Source organism: Penaeus japonicus, unplaced genomic scaffold (assembly GCF_977035675.1).
Source record: "Penaeus japonicus unplaced genomic scaffold, GWHDUDI00000001_assembly GWHDUDI00000039, whole genome shotgun sequence".
NCBI classification, from domain to species: Eukaryota; Metazoa; Arthropoda; class Malacostraca; order Decapoda; family Penaeidae; genus Penaeus; species Penaeus japonicus.
In genome coordinates, this window is record NW_028234441.1 from 3995458 (window position 1) to 4010457 (window position 15000).

Consider the following 15000-nt stretch of genomic DNA (forward strand, 5'->3'; position numbering starts at 1 on the left):
GACAGGGTTAAGGGAAGCAAGTATGCTCTGCAGCTAGATGAGTCGACAGACATATCAAATTCTGCACAACTACTGGTATTCATCAGATACAGTTTTGCAGGAAAACTTCAAGAAGACATGCTTTTTTGCACTGTACTGGACGGAACCTGCACAGGTAGTGACATATTCACAAAGCTGGACACCAAAATACGAGAGGAGGGCTTGTCTTGGGACCAGTGTGTTGGTGTGTGCACAGACGGTGCCGGGGCAATGTTGGGTAAAAGGAAAGGACTTAAGGCAAGAGTTTTACAAGTGGCACCTCACATAAATTTTACACATTGTATTATTCACAGGGAAGCTCTTGCGAGCAAAGCACTCAATCCAGAGTTAAGTAGTGTTCTTCAGACTGCGATTAAAATAGTAAACTACATCAAAACACGTCCCATAAACGCCAGGCTGTTCTCCACACTCTGCAATGAGATGGGCTCGGAGCATGAAGCACTGTTGTTCCACACAGAAGTCAGGTGGCTGTCCCGGGGCAAAGTTCTCAACCGCTTGTACGAGCTGCGAGATGAGGTGCGCCTGTTCCTGATTGAGTCTGAGTCCCAACTTGCTGACCATCTGACTGACCCTGACTGGTTAGCAAATCTAGCATATTTGTCTTGTATATTCGAAAGACTTAATCTGCTGAATTTATCACTACAAGGCCCAAACACAAACATCTTGGTTCTTTCTGACAAAATTGATGCATTCACAAGGAAACTGGAACGATGGGCTGTGCGAGTTGATGGGGGCAGTGTTGAAATGTTTCCTGAGCTGGAGGAATTTATGGAGGAGAATGAACTAAGTGTCGATAACGTGAAGGTAATGATCACGACTCACCTCCGAGGTCTTGTGGCCCACTTCAAGAAGTACTTCCCAAAGGAGACAGCCCCACAACGATATGACTGGATACGACAACCATTCACTGCTACAGGGGATCACTTATCATCCGACATGGAGGATGAACTGCTGGAGCTGTCCAGTGATCGCACCTTACAGACATCGTTTGGCTCAACCACACTGGATGAGTTCTGGATTTCAGTTGCAAATGAATATCCAGTATTATCCAAGGCTGCAATGGATGTACTAATTCCTTTTGGATCAACCTATTTATGTGAAAAGACTTTTTCGGCACTGACATATATTAAAAACAAATACCGATCACGACTCTGGGTGGAGGATGATCTCCGAGTTGCCATCTCTGGCATCAAACCCAGGATGGAGTTACTGTGTTCAAAAACGCAGGCCCAAGTATCTCACTAACTGGGGTTAGTTATTCATGATAAACTTAGGCCTGTGTAAATACTATTTTTCACTGTGGAATATGGATATTATTAGCTAATCACTACTAGTGGAGCCCCATAGCAGGGCCTAAATATTGACCATTGTCTTTAAACTTTCATGAATATTGTACTTTAATTGTAACACCACGTTAGTAATTATTTCGCAAGAAATTCATACAGTTCTTTCAAATCCAGAAAATAATTATCTCAGACAGAATGTCTTAAATATTTCCAATATATTAATTTCCAAACCAAAGAGGTATGAAATATCTCTGAGTCTACCAGATTTTTGTGTGGGTGTATTGTCTCATATGAGAATTATACATCATCAGCTGATTTTAGGTTTCAGCAGATTTGTAATATCAGCACCTTAATCAAATACTGTAATTATTTTGTAATTATTTTAAGGCTGAATATTTAAATTTTGATATAAAGTTATCAGTAATTTTATTTGATTGTGGTTTACAAACACGGACATAATTCATACTAACTGCAGTAGCTTTTTTCAACAAAAGTATTATTATAATTTCATACTTATTTTTGTCTCTTGAAGCAGTTAGTAAAGTTGTTAGTGGCTGTACGGATTTAACATTAATTCTATAAAATATACCGTATTGCTTTGCATATTTTGTCTCAAAAGATTGTATTTTTCTTATTCATATATATATATATGTAATATAGAAAAATTAAACATGCAATTTCATAATCTTATTCTTTTTATAGTGATTCTATAGTAACATTTCATGATGTCTAGCTGTAGCTCGCATATTCCAAAACCTTATTCTCATTTCAGTTAATGTAAAACCAAAAAGTAATAAATGTGTATTTTAAATATTTATTTTATCTTATTTGTTGCGATTATGTTGTTATGATCCGGGGCATAGGCATGTACTCTGTGTGTGTGTGTGTGTGTGTGTGTGTGTGTGTGTGTGTGTGTGTGTGTGTGTGTGTGTGTGTGTGTGTGTGTGTGTGTGTGTGTGTGTGTGTGTGTGTGTGTGTGTGTGTGTGTGTGTGTGTGTGTGTGTGTATGTGTGTGTGTGTGTGTGTGTGTGTGTGTGTGTGTGTGTGTGTGTGTGTGTGTCAGAAGCACTTCGGGGGAAGGCGGGGGTCACGAGTCTCTACCAATATTGTCTGGGGGGTCGCGGGCCAAAAAGGTTGAGAACCACTGCTCTAAAGTACTGCCGATGAAGGATATTCAGACAGAACGAGAAGAGGACGGTGACTCAATCTATACCCAGTGTCTAAAATGTGCTCCTGTGCCAATATGGATGCCTTTTACAGTGGCACTCACAGTCACAAGCACAGGTTTCATTCCTCTTCCCTACCTCTTCTTGTTATCTTTATTGTAGGTGGTTATATGTTTCGTATTCGTTCATGACAGCACAAAAATACGAAAAAATAAAGTTGCCTTTTGTCCTCCCATAAAACAGCAATACTTCTATCACATTGAGTATAAAGAAAATAATGAGCTAATATGGATAATATACTACAATTTTGGTCAACTGCAGCACTGATAGAGCCTGTCATATGGCACATATAAGTCAATAAACTCAATAAAACACACACAAAAATAAAACACCAAAACAGCTCTAGTTTTACAATGAATGACTGAAAGAGAGTGGGATGATTCAAATTATATTGCTTCAAGCGGTCTCTCTCTAAAATTAAACCTATCCTGGTGGCTTGGTAAGCAAATTTATCCCCGTCTGCAATGGGTTAATTACTAACAAGGCCTCGCTGCTTTCCACTCTCTATTAATGGTCAATAGATCTCCGGTGCATAATTCTGGGAAAGCTTATAACTGACAGCTTTATATCTAATCCCTGCAGCTGAAAAGTGTGATGTGATGATATTGTGCATTTTAGTATGTTCGGAAAACTGCAAAGCAAATTAGTCTAGATCTAGCAGAGAGTATACCCAGTCCACACAAGCACATGTCAGTTGCAATTTTGTTAGAATTGGCAGGTAGAGAAGTGAAGTTATTGTGTGCCAGCCATATCATTTTTCCACTTCCACCCTGTTGTGCTGCTAGTGAAATGCTAGATGATGGTATTGAATTTGTTGCCTTCAATAAAGAATTTTCTGGGTATCATTTGACATTTAGTTCCTGCAATATATATAGTTATTGTTACATCTTTGCTTTTTCTTTTTTGTTGTAAATTTGATATAATAGATTCTTCATGTAAAGCATAACAGTATGTAGGTGTGATTATTGTTTAAACATATTTTGTAGATCACTCATGAATTGCCAGGTAATTTGCTTGGTAAATTATTTATTTCATAATGATTATTGATGTAGATTCTGATAACATATTTAATTAACCAAATCTCACTTTCATACATCTGAAAAGGGATCCACCCTCATAAAGTAGCTCAGTATTGTTCCAATGTTCCCCCAGGTTGGCGCGACATCAGCTGGTCTCCAAGATGTATGTCAAGTCGATGGTAATTGACGGCTTTAAGAGCTATGGCCAGCGCACGGAAATCAATGGCTTTGACCCACTCTTCAATGCCATCACGGGGCTCAATGGCTCGGGCAAGTCCAATATCTTGGATGCTATTTGCTTCCTCCTCGGCATCACCAACCTGAGCCAGGTGAGAGAAGGGGCTTTCACTTTTTTTTTTTTTTTTCGCATGACTTGATTATGTCTGTTGAGCCGTTTAGAATGAAAGAAATAAACATTGTCCACTGTTTGGTAGTGCAATTAAAGAAAGGTATGGATTTTTGTGTTATTGGATATGATGGACATATACTGGATATGGTTGATCACTTTATTTTTAACTTTTGTGTAGGTTATAGTTCTGCTGTGCATCCAGGATCCAATCTTGTGTATGATGACTTTAAACCATTGTGTCTTTGCTGGTGACCCTAGTGTCTACAACACTAGTGTCACCAGGTAAAAATTAAAGGGACGGGAAAAGGGTTTTGCTCCACCCTCTGGTTAGTGTAGACTACCCCAAACAATATTTTTCCATAAATCCATAAAATGCGGAACTTTGGAACCCTGTAGCTCTGGAGCTAGCGACATTACAGCTATGATACTTTATAACTATGTGCATACTTCAACTTTGAGCAGATCCTGATGTCATGTCGTGTACACAGTGATTCCTGTATTTTAGGCCTAATCAGTGCCGACAGCCGTACGCAATGGGTCAACATTCTGAGAATTATGTCATTTTTATGGCCTCAATCCATGGCTGTGGAGTAGAATCACAAAATGTTGAATTCCAACTCCTCAGTTTATAGTGCCTTCAACTTCTTAATTTATTGTACCACTGATGTTGAATCAAATTCTGAAGCCTCTTTTTACATGTACAGAATAGATATATCCTATAATCATTGAAAGCACAAAACATGTAAGACATTTCATCAATGAATTGGAATGTGCAAAGAACATGGAAGCAATCTTCAGTAGAAATTAATACATATCCAGTAAATATAAACTAGGTTAAGCTAATAAGTGTCTGTGAAATTGAAAATTTGAACACGTTCCTGTTTAGCATTTTTGACATAACCTCTTCATGTTCACAGGTAATCATATCCTGGCCAGTAGCCTGATGATGCATAGAATGTTTCTGGTTTGATGAATATTAATTTTAGTTTCAAGTTTTTTCTTCCTCAAATTGTTTTCACAGTCTTTTCACCATTGTTTTTGCCCATTAGTTGCAATTTGTTTACAAATGCGATCAGCCTTAAATTGTATATTTTCTCTGTTCTAGCAAAGCATAAAATTGGTGTTTGATATGAATAATTTTCATTAATGAAAAGTTGATCACTTGCTTGTTTTCCAGGTGAGGGCAACTAATCTGCAGGAGCTGGTGTACAAAAATGGACAGGCTGGAGTCACCAAGGCTACTGTCACAATTACATTTGACAACACCGACAAAAAGCAGAGTCCCATTGGCTATGATCATTACAATGAAGTGACCATTACAAGACAGGTATTATTTTTTAGCTGCTGTTATTGTGAATTTTTTTATTGTTTTTGCTATTATTATTATTTATTAGGGGGATAGTTTTAGTTCCATTCTTCCACTATTGGCATATTGAACTAAAATTTGTAAGATTTGCTAAAAGGAAATTTTAAGGACTCTTAACCCATTAACATCGGGTGACAAGATATCATGTGATGTGGTGGTAAGACTTGCTGCCGAGGACAAGATGTTTTGTTATGGCTTTTCATGTGGCTGGCACACCAAGTGATCAAGTGCATAGTGGTCGACCACAGCAATATCAGGCAAATAGTCAGAGGCGTTAGGCCTACAAATTTGGCGTTTAGTCCAATTTGAGTCAAAACCGCCTCATTGTTAACGGGTTAAGTATAGCATATGACAATATCTTTTTTTGATATGAAATACCCCAGATCAGTAGTTTATAATTTTATTTTAAACATATACATAATTGTTATTATTTATTTATTTATTTATTTTTTTTTTTTATAATAATATTATTATTTTTTTTTACAAATCTATTCATTCTTTTGCTTTTGTCCCCCATAATGCATAAACAGGTTGTAATTGGTGGCCGGAACAAGTACATGATCAATGGCACAACTGTTCAGAACAGCCGTGTGCAGGATTTCTTTCGTTCAGTCCAGTTAAATGTAAACAACCCACATTTCTTGATCATGCAAGGTCGCATCACAAAGGTTCTCAACATGAAACCTCCAGAGGTATGTTTGTCTTCTCTCTGTTCCATTTTTCGTTTCTTCTTGAATCTTGTTCTTATATTTGCTTAGTTTTCTTTTTTCCCTGTATTTCTTTGTTTCCTGTTATTATTTTTTAATGATCAATATTATTAAGAAGTAGTCATCATAATTATCATGCTTATCATCTTGCTATTTAATTCCTTTTTTTGAAATGTTTTTGTTATTCATAATGCAAGTAGCAATAGCACCTAAAAAATGATCTTTCCGATTTTCCTTTGCACGTGAAATCATTTTCTCATCTCCATTACCATCTTTTTCAATCATCTTGCTGGTTTCTAGTATTGTGTTTCAAACCAGAGTTTAATGAGAATCCTGCTTTCCTATTTACAGATCCTTGCCATGATTGAGGAAGCTGCAGGCACAAGGATGTATGAATCCAAGAAACAGCAAGCCCAGAAGACAATAGAGAAGAAAGATGCAAAGTTGAAGGAAATCAATGATGTATGTATTTAATTTTATTGATAGTTATTACTTTGACCAGCCCTGCCTTTTCTTTATTTATTACTCTGTTATAAGTTGTGATACACTTTGTCTGAGACTTTATACTTCCATTTTTTACAGATCTTAGAGGAGGAAATCACACCAACCTTGAGTAAGCTAAAGGAAGAGCGAACAATGTACTTGGAGTTCCAGAAGGTCAGAGGGAATTGGAGCACCTCTCCAAACTTTACATTGCCTACAAATTTGTCACTGCCCTGGTAAGTTTTCTCATGGTTTTACAGATCTTCATGTTTAAGGAATCTGCACTTTTTTACTACACTAATTCCTTGTTTTTCTTTTTCTTTTTCTTTTTGCCTATTAAGCTCTCTGCTTTACTGATTTCCATTCTTTCTTATGTTATCAGTTCAGTCATTCTTTATATAATTAACCCTCTCTGGACGGGTGGTACACTACTGTGCCAGGCATTCTAGGCCCTTTCGCTGGGTGACGCCATACAGCGTCGTTTATTTAACTGATTTAGGCCTATGCGTTCGAGAGCCCCGGCATTGTAACATGAAAGGCTGGAATGCCCCCGTTGTGAGTGGGTTGATATTCATAATATCATTTATCTTTAGATTAAATCCTTAACTTATTTTCTATCGGCTTCATCAAGTTTTCTCATTCTTTTATATCAGCTCAGTCATTACTAATATAAGACTTGCTGAGTCTCTTTCTTTCATTATTTATTTGTTATCATTCCATATATATAGATTTGTACATAGGTATGTTATTTTAAAGAAATTTATTATTCGTTCTGCCCTTTGATATCATAAAGTTTATCTCTTACCAGTTCAATCATATCAGTTTTGTAGTATCTTATTTTGATTTTAGTTCCTTTTGTCTCAGTTTCATTTATTATGTCATTATGTCAATCCTTCTAGCTATTGAGTATTTTATAGATGTTCTTGCTTTATTGATTTCCTGATTCCAATGTATTAATAACAATTCCTTCACGATTGACATTTTATAGGAAACTAGCGAGAAAGCACGAGAAGAGCATGAAGGCGTGAAGCAACAGATGCAGGACATCCAGCAGCGCATTAGTGATGGTGCGCGGGAGGTGAAGGAACTCGACAACCAGATCATCCAACTGCAGCAGCTTCGAGATAATGTGAGTTTGCATGCGTGCTTACAGTTCAGATGCAGTGATTTTATCTTGGCAATATTGAGTGAAAGTACTCACTTAGAGGTGATTAGTGAAAGTACTCGCATTGAGGTGATTCTTACTTAGAGAAGATTCAGTAAAGTTCATACATGAAGTATCATGTTAAACACAACAGTAATATATATTGCAATTAATTATTTCTTTGTACATTGTCATCTGTTATTTATATGTACTTCAGTTTCTTTAATATGTTGGTTCTAAGTTATGATATCTTTTCATTTAATTTATGAACTTGAATAGGTTTTAGTAAAGTAATTTTTTGCTTTTGGAAAATTGAATTGGTTCAGCCTTTTAATTTCATTTTGATTTTTATTACTTTTGTATGTACTTTTACATGTGTTTTATATAGATATTCATACCCATGTTTATCTGGATAATCTTTTATTTTATCCATATATAATGTTTTCCTTTTGTGATTAGTAAATATCATCTAGAAATATACACAAAATAAAGATCTTTGTGCTTGACTTTGAAGGAGACAGGAGGTCGGCTGCAGGAGCTTGAGAAGGTTCTGAAGGAGGAGAAGGCAGAGGTCAAACTGTCAGCTGCACTGAAGAACCTCAAAGAAAACATCAAAACAGAGGAAAAGAAGAAGAAGCAATTGGAGAAGTCTCTGGCTGATGTAAGAGCCTGCTTTTCTTTCTCTCACTTTTCAATTTTCTTTCTTTTTATCTCTTCCCTTCCTTTCCCTGTCATTCTCTCCCTACTGCATTTTCCTAATTTTTATTTTTTTATTTTTTTCCCCCCCTCTCAATTCTTTCCTTTTTTTCTATGATTTGCATTGAATTATTGATATTTTTATATTTTTGTTCTCATACTAATTGTTCTTGATATTTCTTGTAATGCTGTTACTGATGATATGAATTAATGTTGTTTTTATTTTGAAAGATTTAGTCTTATTATGTCATTATAATACTATTTTTGTTAGAAAACCTCTTTTGAATTTATGGGATAAGTATACCATTATTGATATTATGATTAAAACTAAGCTCCCTGCTGGCATAGATCAGATCTTTACTCCCTCTCTGTTCCTCACAATCCCTAGGACAACAAAGCTCTCGAGGGGAAAAAGAAGGAGGGTGAGAAGCTCCAGGGTACATTTGATACCATGAGAGCCCAGGACCAGGCTGATGAAGATGCCTTGGCCGCTGCAGAGAAGAGGCTCCAGGCCATCAGCTCTGGCATGTACTCGGCTGGAGATGGGGAGGATGCCACCCTACAGGAACAGCTGATCAGTAAGTGGTCTGAGTGGAATAGTATAAGAGGCAGGAGAGGAACAGTAAGTTAATGTGAACAATCATGATTTTTTATGTTTACTTGATATATGTTATAATGGAGAAGGAACAGGAAGAAATAAGACCAGGCATATGATGTGTAACTTTGTAGTGTCTTTATATATTCACTTGATACTAATGATAATGGCTGAACAACAAAATATATTTTGTCTCTTAAAAGTTTCAAAATGTGTATGGAAAAGTAATAAATAACTGAATAAACATGAAGAGTTGCTGTAGTTCTGTTATGTCTTTTTATATATGCTGGATACAGAGTAAGATCTCCTTTCTAGTAAATATGTTTGTGTTTCTTTTTGTCACTATTTGATGCCACCATTATACCACCATTACCTTTGTATGAATTGACATCTCCTTTTTTTCCACCAGAAACCAAGGCCAGCATCACAGCAGCTAAAACTGAGACCAAGCAAGCAGAGATGAAGCTGAAGCACAGCAAAGAGGAACTGAAGAAGAAGCAACAGGAGATGAAGCGCACAGCCTCTGATTATGCCAAGGACAAGTCACTTCTGGAGAGAATGGAGAAAGAAGTCAAGAACTTGGAGGTTAGATAGGCTTTGAATATTACATTGAGTTTCATTAGTTGCTCCACATGATGAATGTGCTCAAGACAATATCACATAGGTTGCTTCTTCACTTTTTCTTACTTATATTGATCATAATAAACATTAGTGTTCAGTTGGTGCTTAAGCCAAATCAATATTTCAGACACAGCTTCAAAAGTTGGATTATGATGATGGCAAAGTGGAGGAACTAGAAGGGCAAAGAAGAGTGGTGAATAATGAAGTACTGAATCTTCGTGAGAAGGTGGAGGGCCTCGAGTCAAGGTGAGGATACGCTTTTTTTATTCTTATTTGTATTCCATTAAGTATGCAGATTGAATTCTCTGTACTGTAACTTGAGACAGTCTTGTGTATTGGCCTTGATTTTTAAGAAGAAAGGTATTGTTTTATTTTTGGCTGAATTTATTTCTAAGTGTTCAAGAGTTAACATGGTTTCCACAGTAGGATATTTCAGAGTTTGTATGATTTTTTAAATTCATTATTTTTTTCTGCATAAAAAAAAAAACAATTTGTAATGTAAAAGATAATACAAGAGAAATTTGAGTTTTTAGAAATTATGAATTATTATAGTATCTATATCCATTGAATCTCAGGATTTGATATCCATATTTTCCCCTTTTCAGATATCCACAATTGTGTTTCAATTACCGTGATCCAGAAAAGAACTTTGACAGGACCTCTGTGAAAGGACTGGTGTGTAAACTTGTCAAACTGAGGGACTCAAATACTGCCACAGCCTTGGAGGTCACAGCTGGTGGAAAGGTGAGGTTTGTCTTATGAGTACTGTAGAACATTTTGTGGTATCAGCTGGTCTTTTTCTTCTTTTTTTAAACATTATCTAGCTGTCATTTATAGTTCATTGAGAACTTTTTCATTTAACTGTGTAATTTTACCTAGAGCCTTTATCTTGGTAACTATAGTGTGAATATTGTTTTTTTTTGTTTTTGTTTTTTTCACCACCATTGGTATATTCAATTAAATTTATTTCTGTTTTTCCTAACAGCTGTACAATGTAATTGTGGACTCAGAGGTGACAGGCAAGAAGCTCCTGCAGAAGGGACAGTTGCAAACACGTGTTACAATTATTCCTCTCAACAAAATTTCTGGAAGGTCTATTGATGTCAACACTGTTAAACATGCTGAAAGCAATGTAAGTCACTTCTTAACTTCTGGATGTTTATGTTAAAATGCAGGATGCAATATTGAAATAATTGTATTTTAGGAACTGAGAAGTAGGAAGAGATCAATATAGATTTTGAAGATCCTTTCATGTAGAGAAACACTCAAGTTAGTAAATAAGAAGACTGCTAAACCAATCCCATTATCTCACAGGTGGGCAAGGAAAATGTGCAGACTGCTCTCTCATTGGTGTGCTATGACAGTGAGCTGCACAAAGCCATGGAATGGGTTTTCGGCACATCTTTCATCTGTCGTGACATGGACGTAGCCAAGAGAGTTACTTTTGACAGGAACATCATGAAGAAGTCTGTAACACTGGAAGGAGATGTGTTTGATCCTGCTGGTACTCTGACTGGAGGTAAGATTTCAGGGAATTTTAACCCATTCGTGCTGGATGACGTGCTATCACATGATCAAAAAATATCCCCGGACCCAGGGGACATCTTGAGACGTGGAGCATTTTCTGGCTGAGCCCCGGGAGGCCAGTAGTGACATGCTGAAACGTCAGCAATAGATCACTAGATTGTTCTCAAAATATAATCATTTTAGATAATTTCTTAGACTTTGTTAGTTTAGTTTAGGTGTTTGAGTGTCATAAAATGAGATATAACGTTAAAAAAGTGACGCCACAGAAAACTATGTGATATTATTGTAATAATGGTAATTTCTGCTTCTTGATCAGTTGAATAAAAAGATCTGAGTAAAAAAACTATTGTAAAATCAAATACGTTTGGCCAAGAAATAAAAAAATCACTAATACAGTACTACTGCTAATTTGTTGATTATCCATGATATCACGTCATATCACGTTAAGAGGTACATGTACATGCTCATATGTAAGTGTACGATTATTCATATTGTTCTTCTTTTCATTTTGGTAAAAAAAAAAGGTATAGTATAAAACATGTTTTTTGATGCCCCACTAAGAGATTGCTTCCACTTTCCTTTGGTATTTTCACATAGAAGTGAAGAATATAGGCAAAGCTCAATCAAATAAAACTAAATAAGCATTACTGCAACATGTTTTTTTACTAAAATAACTCCTCTGAACATGGCAATATTTTTAAGTGCCTTACACGGTAGATACATTCATGAAAACCATAAGAATAGGGTGGGTAAAAATTGCTCTGGGAAGATCAGCACGGCCCTACACAGCGAGAAAACACCCCGACACGAAGCGTTGTGTGCTTGTTATCTTCCCGGCGTTAGCGGGAGTAGGCAAAAATACGTCCCGTCGGGAATGGGTTAATGGTTGTGTAGGAAATTCTGGGTCTGTCTCTGAGTATAAAAAAAAAGAATCTTAAATTTGTTTAGTTGTTTTTTAAGGGTGTACATATGAAAAAGTATTAGAACTGCTAACCATACATAGATAGCGAGGATTATTTTTTAAGAGTTGTAGAAAAGGAAAGATTACCCCTTAACTATTTACTTACAAGAATGTAAAAATGGATAAACTCTAGTGCATGATATTTGCATTTAAATATGAGTATACTTTTTCTCTCAGGTGCACGAAGGCAAGGTGGCAGTGTATTGGCTCAGTTGGATGCCATCAGAGAATACCAAGATGCTCTTAATGCTAAGGTCCAGCAGCTGCATCAGGTGGAACAACAGCTGCAACATCTTCAGGTAATCTCATAGGAGCATTATGCTTTTGTTTTTGTTGGTAAATGCAATTTATACTGATATTTGCATTTGTTAAAGATAATACAAGAGTTGTGCAGATGTAACATTAAGAGGGAGGGGGGAATGTAGTCTTCCATATATATTTAAAGAATATTATTAGAGATGAAGTAATTGATTTGGTTATTGATTTTATTAACTTTGTATATCAGCAATGTTCTTAAGTATTATCAGTAGTAGATTCTTGGTATGTTTTTTAATTGAAAGAAATTTGATCCTGATTAAAAGAATGTCTATAACCTAATTTTTAACTTTAAGATATAATTTTCATGTTACTTTTTGTCCCTTGTGTACTTGTTTATAAATTAGAAGCTTAAATAAATCCTTCTCTTACAGCATAATGCTGACAAATATCAGTCAGTGAAACAGCAGTACATGCTTCGCTCTCATGAACTGGAGCTGTGTCAGCAGAGAATCCAGCAGAGCTCCCATTATCAGCAGCAGGAGGAGGTCAATGCACTTGAGGAAGTAATGAGTGAGTATTTGACAGGCAGGGAAACTATCTTTCCCTGGTTGCTTTTCCTCTTTTATTTCTTCTCTTATGAATCAGTAACTTCTTATTTGGATGGCCCTATATTTATGAATCAAAATTTTCTTTACTTTTGTTAGTCAGACAGAAATTCAAGAACAGATTTAAGAAATTTGAGAATGCAAAGAATATCTACTGTACATAAATACCTTACTTTGGCAGAGGAATGCATGGCAACACTGGAAAGGTGCAAGCAGGTAGATGTAGAAAGTGAAGGCAAAGTGAAAGAGATTGAGAACAAAATTAAGAATGCAAAGTCCCTGAAAGAGAAGGAATTAAAGGCAGCACAGGTGGAACTGGAGAAGTGCAAGAAGACAGCTGAACAAACAAGAAGCAAGTGGAACCTCAAGAAGCAGGTGAGAAAAAGAGAGTCAAGGGGATTTTTATTTATGAGTTTATGTCCACTTTGGTGAAAAGATAGAGAGATAAATAAAGGCTTTCTTGGGAAAGAGAGTTGAGAAAGTATTCATAGATGTATGAATATTTTGTGTGTGATTTATGGTAGTTCATTATTTTTTAACCCGTTGCCGACGGAGGATAGATTTGCTTACACAGGCACCAGAATGTGTTTTATTTCTGATCGAGGCAGCTTCAGCAACATACCTTAACTTTTCCCACTCCTTTTAGTCACTCATGGTAGAGCTAGAGCCATTTTTGTGTTCTGTTTTTTTGTGTTTTACTGATTTTAGAAATTTATATCCGTCTTATCACAGGTTCCATCAATTCTGCAGTTGACTTAAATTGTAGTTCAGGGTCCATATCAACTCTTTTTTTTTATACTCAATGTGATAGAAGTATTACTATTTTAGGGGGGGGACAAAAAGCAACTTTATTTTTTCGTATTTCTGTGCTGTCACGAACGAATACGAAACTTATAACCATCCAAAATGAAGAGGTAGGGAAGAGGAAGGAAACTTGTGCTTTTGACAGTGAGTGCCACAATAAAAGGCATCCCTACTGGTACAGTGGCACATTGTAGACATTGGACATGGTGTGAGTCACCTTCCTCCTCTCATTCTGCCTACACATATTTCATCTGCGGTACTTTAGAGCAAGAGGTCGGGAACTTGCTATGTGCCATCCCTCTATAGAGATAGTGCTTGCTAGAGACCGTAGATGGGTGCCATTCAAGGCTCTCTCCTCTGCTGGTGCTAGAAGAAAGTGGTGCCATCTAGGTTTTGGAAGTGAGTTGAAACCCATTTTGCTTAATATTACAGCAGTTATAATAATTATGACTGCAATTGTCAGCATCACTCACTCATTACTCAGCACAATAAAATAACATAGTGATCCAAAATCCCCGAACGTCATGACGCCCATTGTCAGGCAAGAGCTCCTGCGTCATGTATGACGAAAAAACACGCCATCCGTCGTTAACGGGTTAAGGGATTAATATGAACTAGAGATTAGAAAATTGTTTCCAGACTTGATATTACAAATTATTCTTCTTCACCTCCTCTATAATCCAAGACACCATGTTATAATGGAAATGCCTTATCATTTGAACAGGAGGAGGAGAGTTTGAAGCTGGAAATCAGTGAATTGGAAGTGGGCATTGAAAACACCAAAGGCCAGATTACCACATCAGTAGAAGTTTTGGAGCAGTATAAGGTCCAGTGCGAGTCTCTAGAGGAAGAGGTTGCTGAGGGCAAGGTAGGTTTTGTGTGTGTACTGTATTTTTATATTTGCGGATTAATTTTATTTAATATGCTTGTGCATTTGTGGTGTTGAATTAGTGTTTAAAAATAGCTTATTTACTTGGGTGACAGTATGGATAAAAGAAACATTGTGTTGCTTGTATTTTTATTATTGTGAAAGTAAGCAGATTTGATAACCTTAAGAAGTAATAATTAAATCCACCTCAAACCCATTGCATTTTATCTAGCTAATTTTGTTTTACATAAAACAGTTGAGAACATGAACCCACAATACCCTTTCACCTTTCCTTTCCCTACAGAAAGAAGTGAGCAAAGCCCAAGCCGCAGTGAAGGAGCAGAAGGAGACACTGAGTGCGCAAAACAAGGAGATCAATAGCATGGCAGCGCGCAAGGAGCAGATAATCAAGTCCAGTGATGAGGCACAGCTAGAGATCAAACAGC

At 36.6% G+C, this 15000-nt stretch overlaps 2 protein-coding genes across 2 annotated transcripts in view; both read left to right on the plus strand.

The window, feature by feature from the left end:
* LOC122244768 (protein FAM200A-like) overlaps window positions 1–3497 on the plus strand; it is a 4151-nt gene extending 654 nt beyond the window's left edge. The window contains exons 1-3 of the mRNA XM_086533520.1: window positions 1–1272; window positions 3170–3269; window positions 3478–3497. The exon at window positions 1–1272 is cut by the window's left edge and continues 654 nt beyond it. Of these exons, the coding sequence (XP_086389646.1) occupies window positions 1–1272; window positions 3170–3269; window positions 3478–3497 (1392 nt within the window). The remainder of the gene's footprint in view (window positions 1273–3169; window positions 3270–3477) is intronic.
* A 184-nt stretch (window positions 3498–3681) lies between these two features.
* LOC122266487 (structural maintenance of chromosomes protein 2-like) overlaps window positions 3682–15000 on the plus strand; it is a 15643-nt gene continuing 4324 nt past the window's right edge. Inside the window, 19 exon segments of the mRNA XM_086533495.1 lie at window positions 3682–3899; window positions 5097–5246; window positions 5816–5977; window positions 6344–6454; window positions 6575–6647; window positions 6650–6711; window positions 7464–7604; window positions 8134–8280; window positions 8704–8893; window positions 9320–9495; window positions 9659–9777; window positions 10137–10275; window positions 10517–10663; window positions 10846–11050; window positions 12197–12318; window positions 12709–12847; window positions 13064–13257; window positions 14411–14554; window positions 14859–15000. The exon segment at window positions 14859–15000 is cut by the window's right edge and continues 53 nt beyond it. Of these exon segments, the coding sequence (XP_086389621.1) occupies window positions 3732–3899; window positions 5097–5246; window positions 5816–5977; window positions 6344–6454; window positions 6575–6647; window positions 6650–6711; window positions 7464–7604; window positions 8134–8280; window positions 8704–8893; window positions 9320–9495; window positions 9659–9777; window positions 10137–10275; window positions 10517–10663; window positions 10846–11050; window positions 12197–12318; window positions 12709–12847; window positions 13064–13257; window positions 14411–14554; window positions 14859–15000 (2731 nt within the window). The 5' untranslated portion in view covers window positions 3682–3731.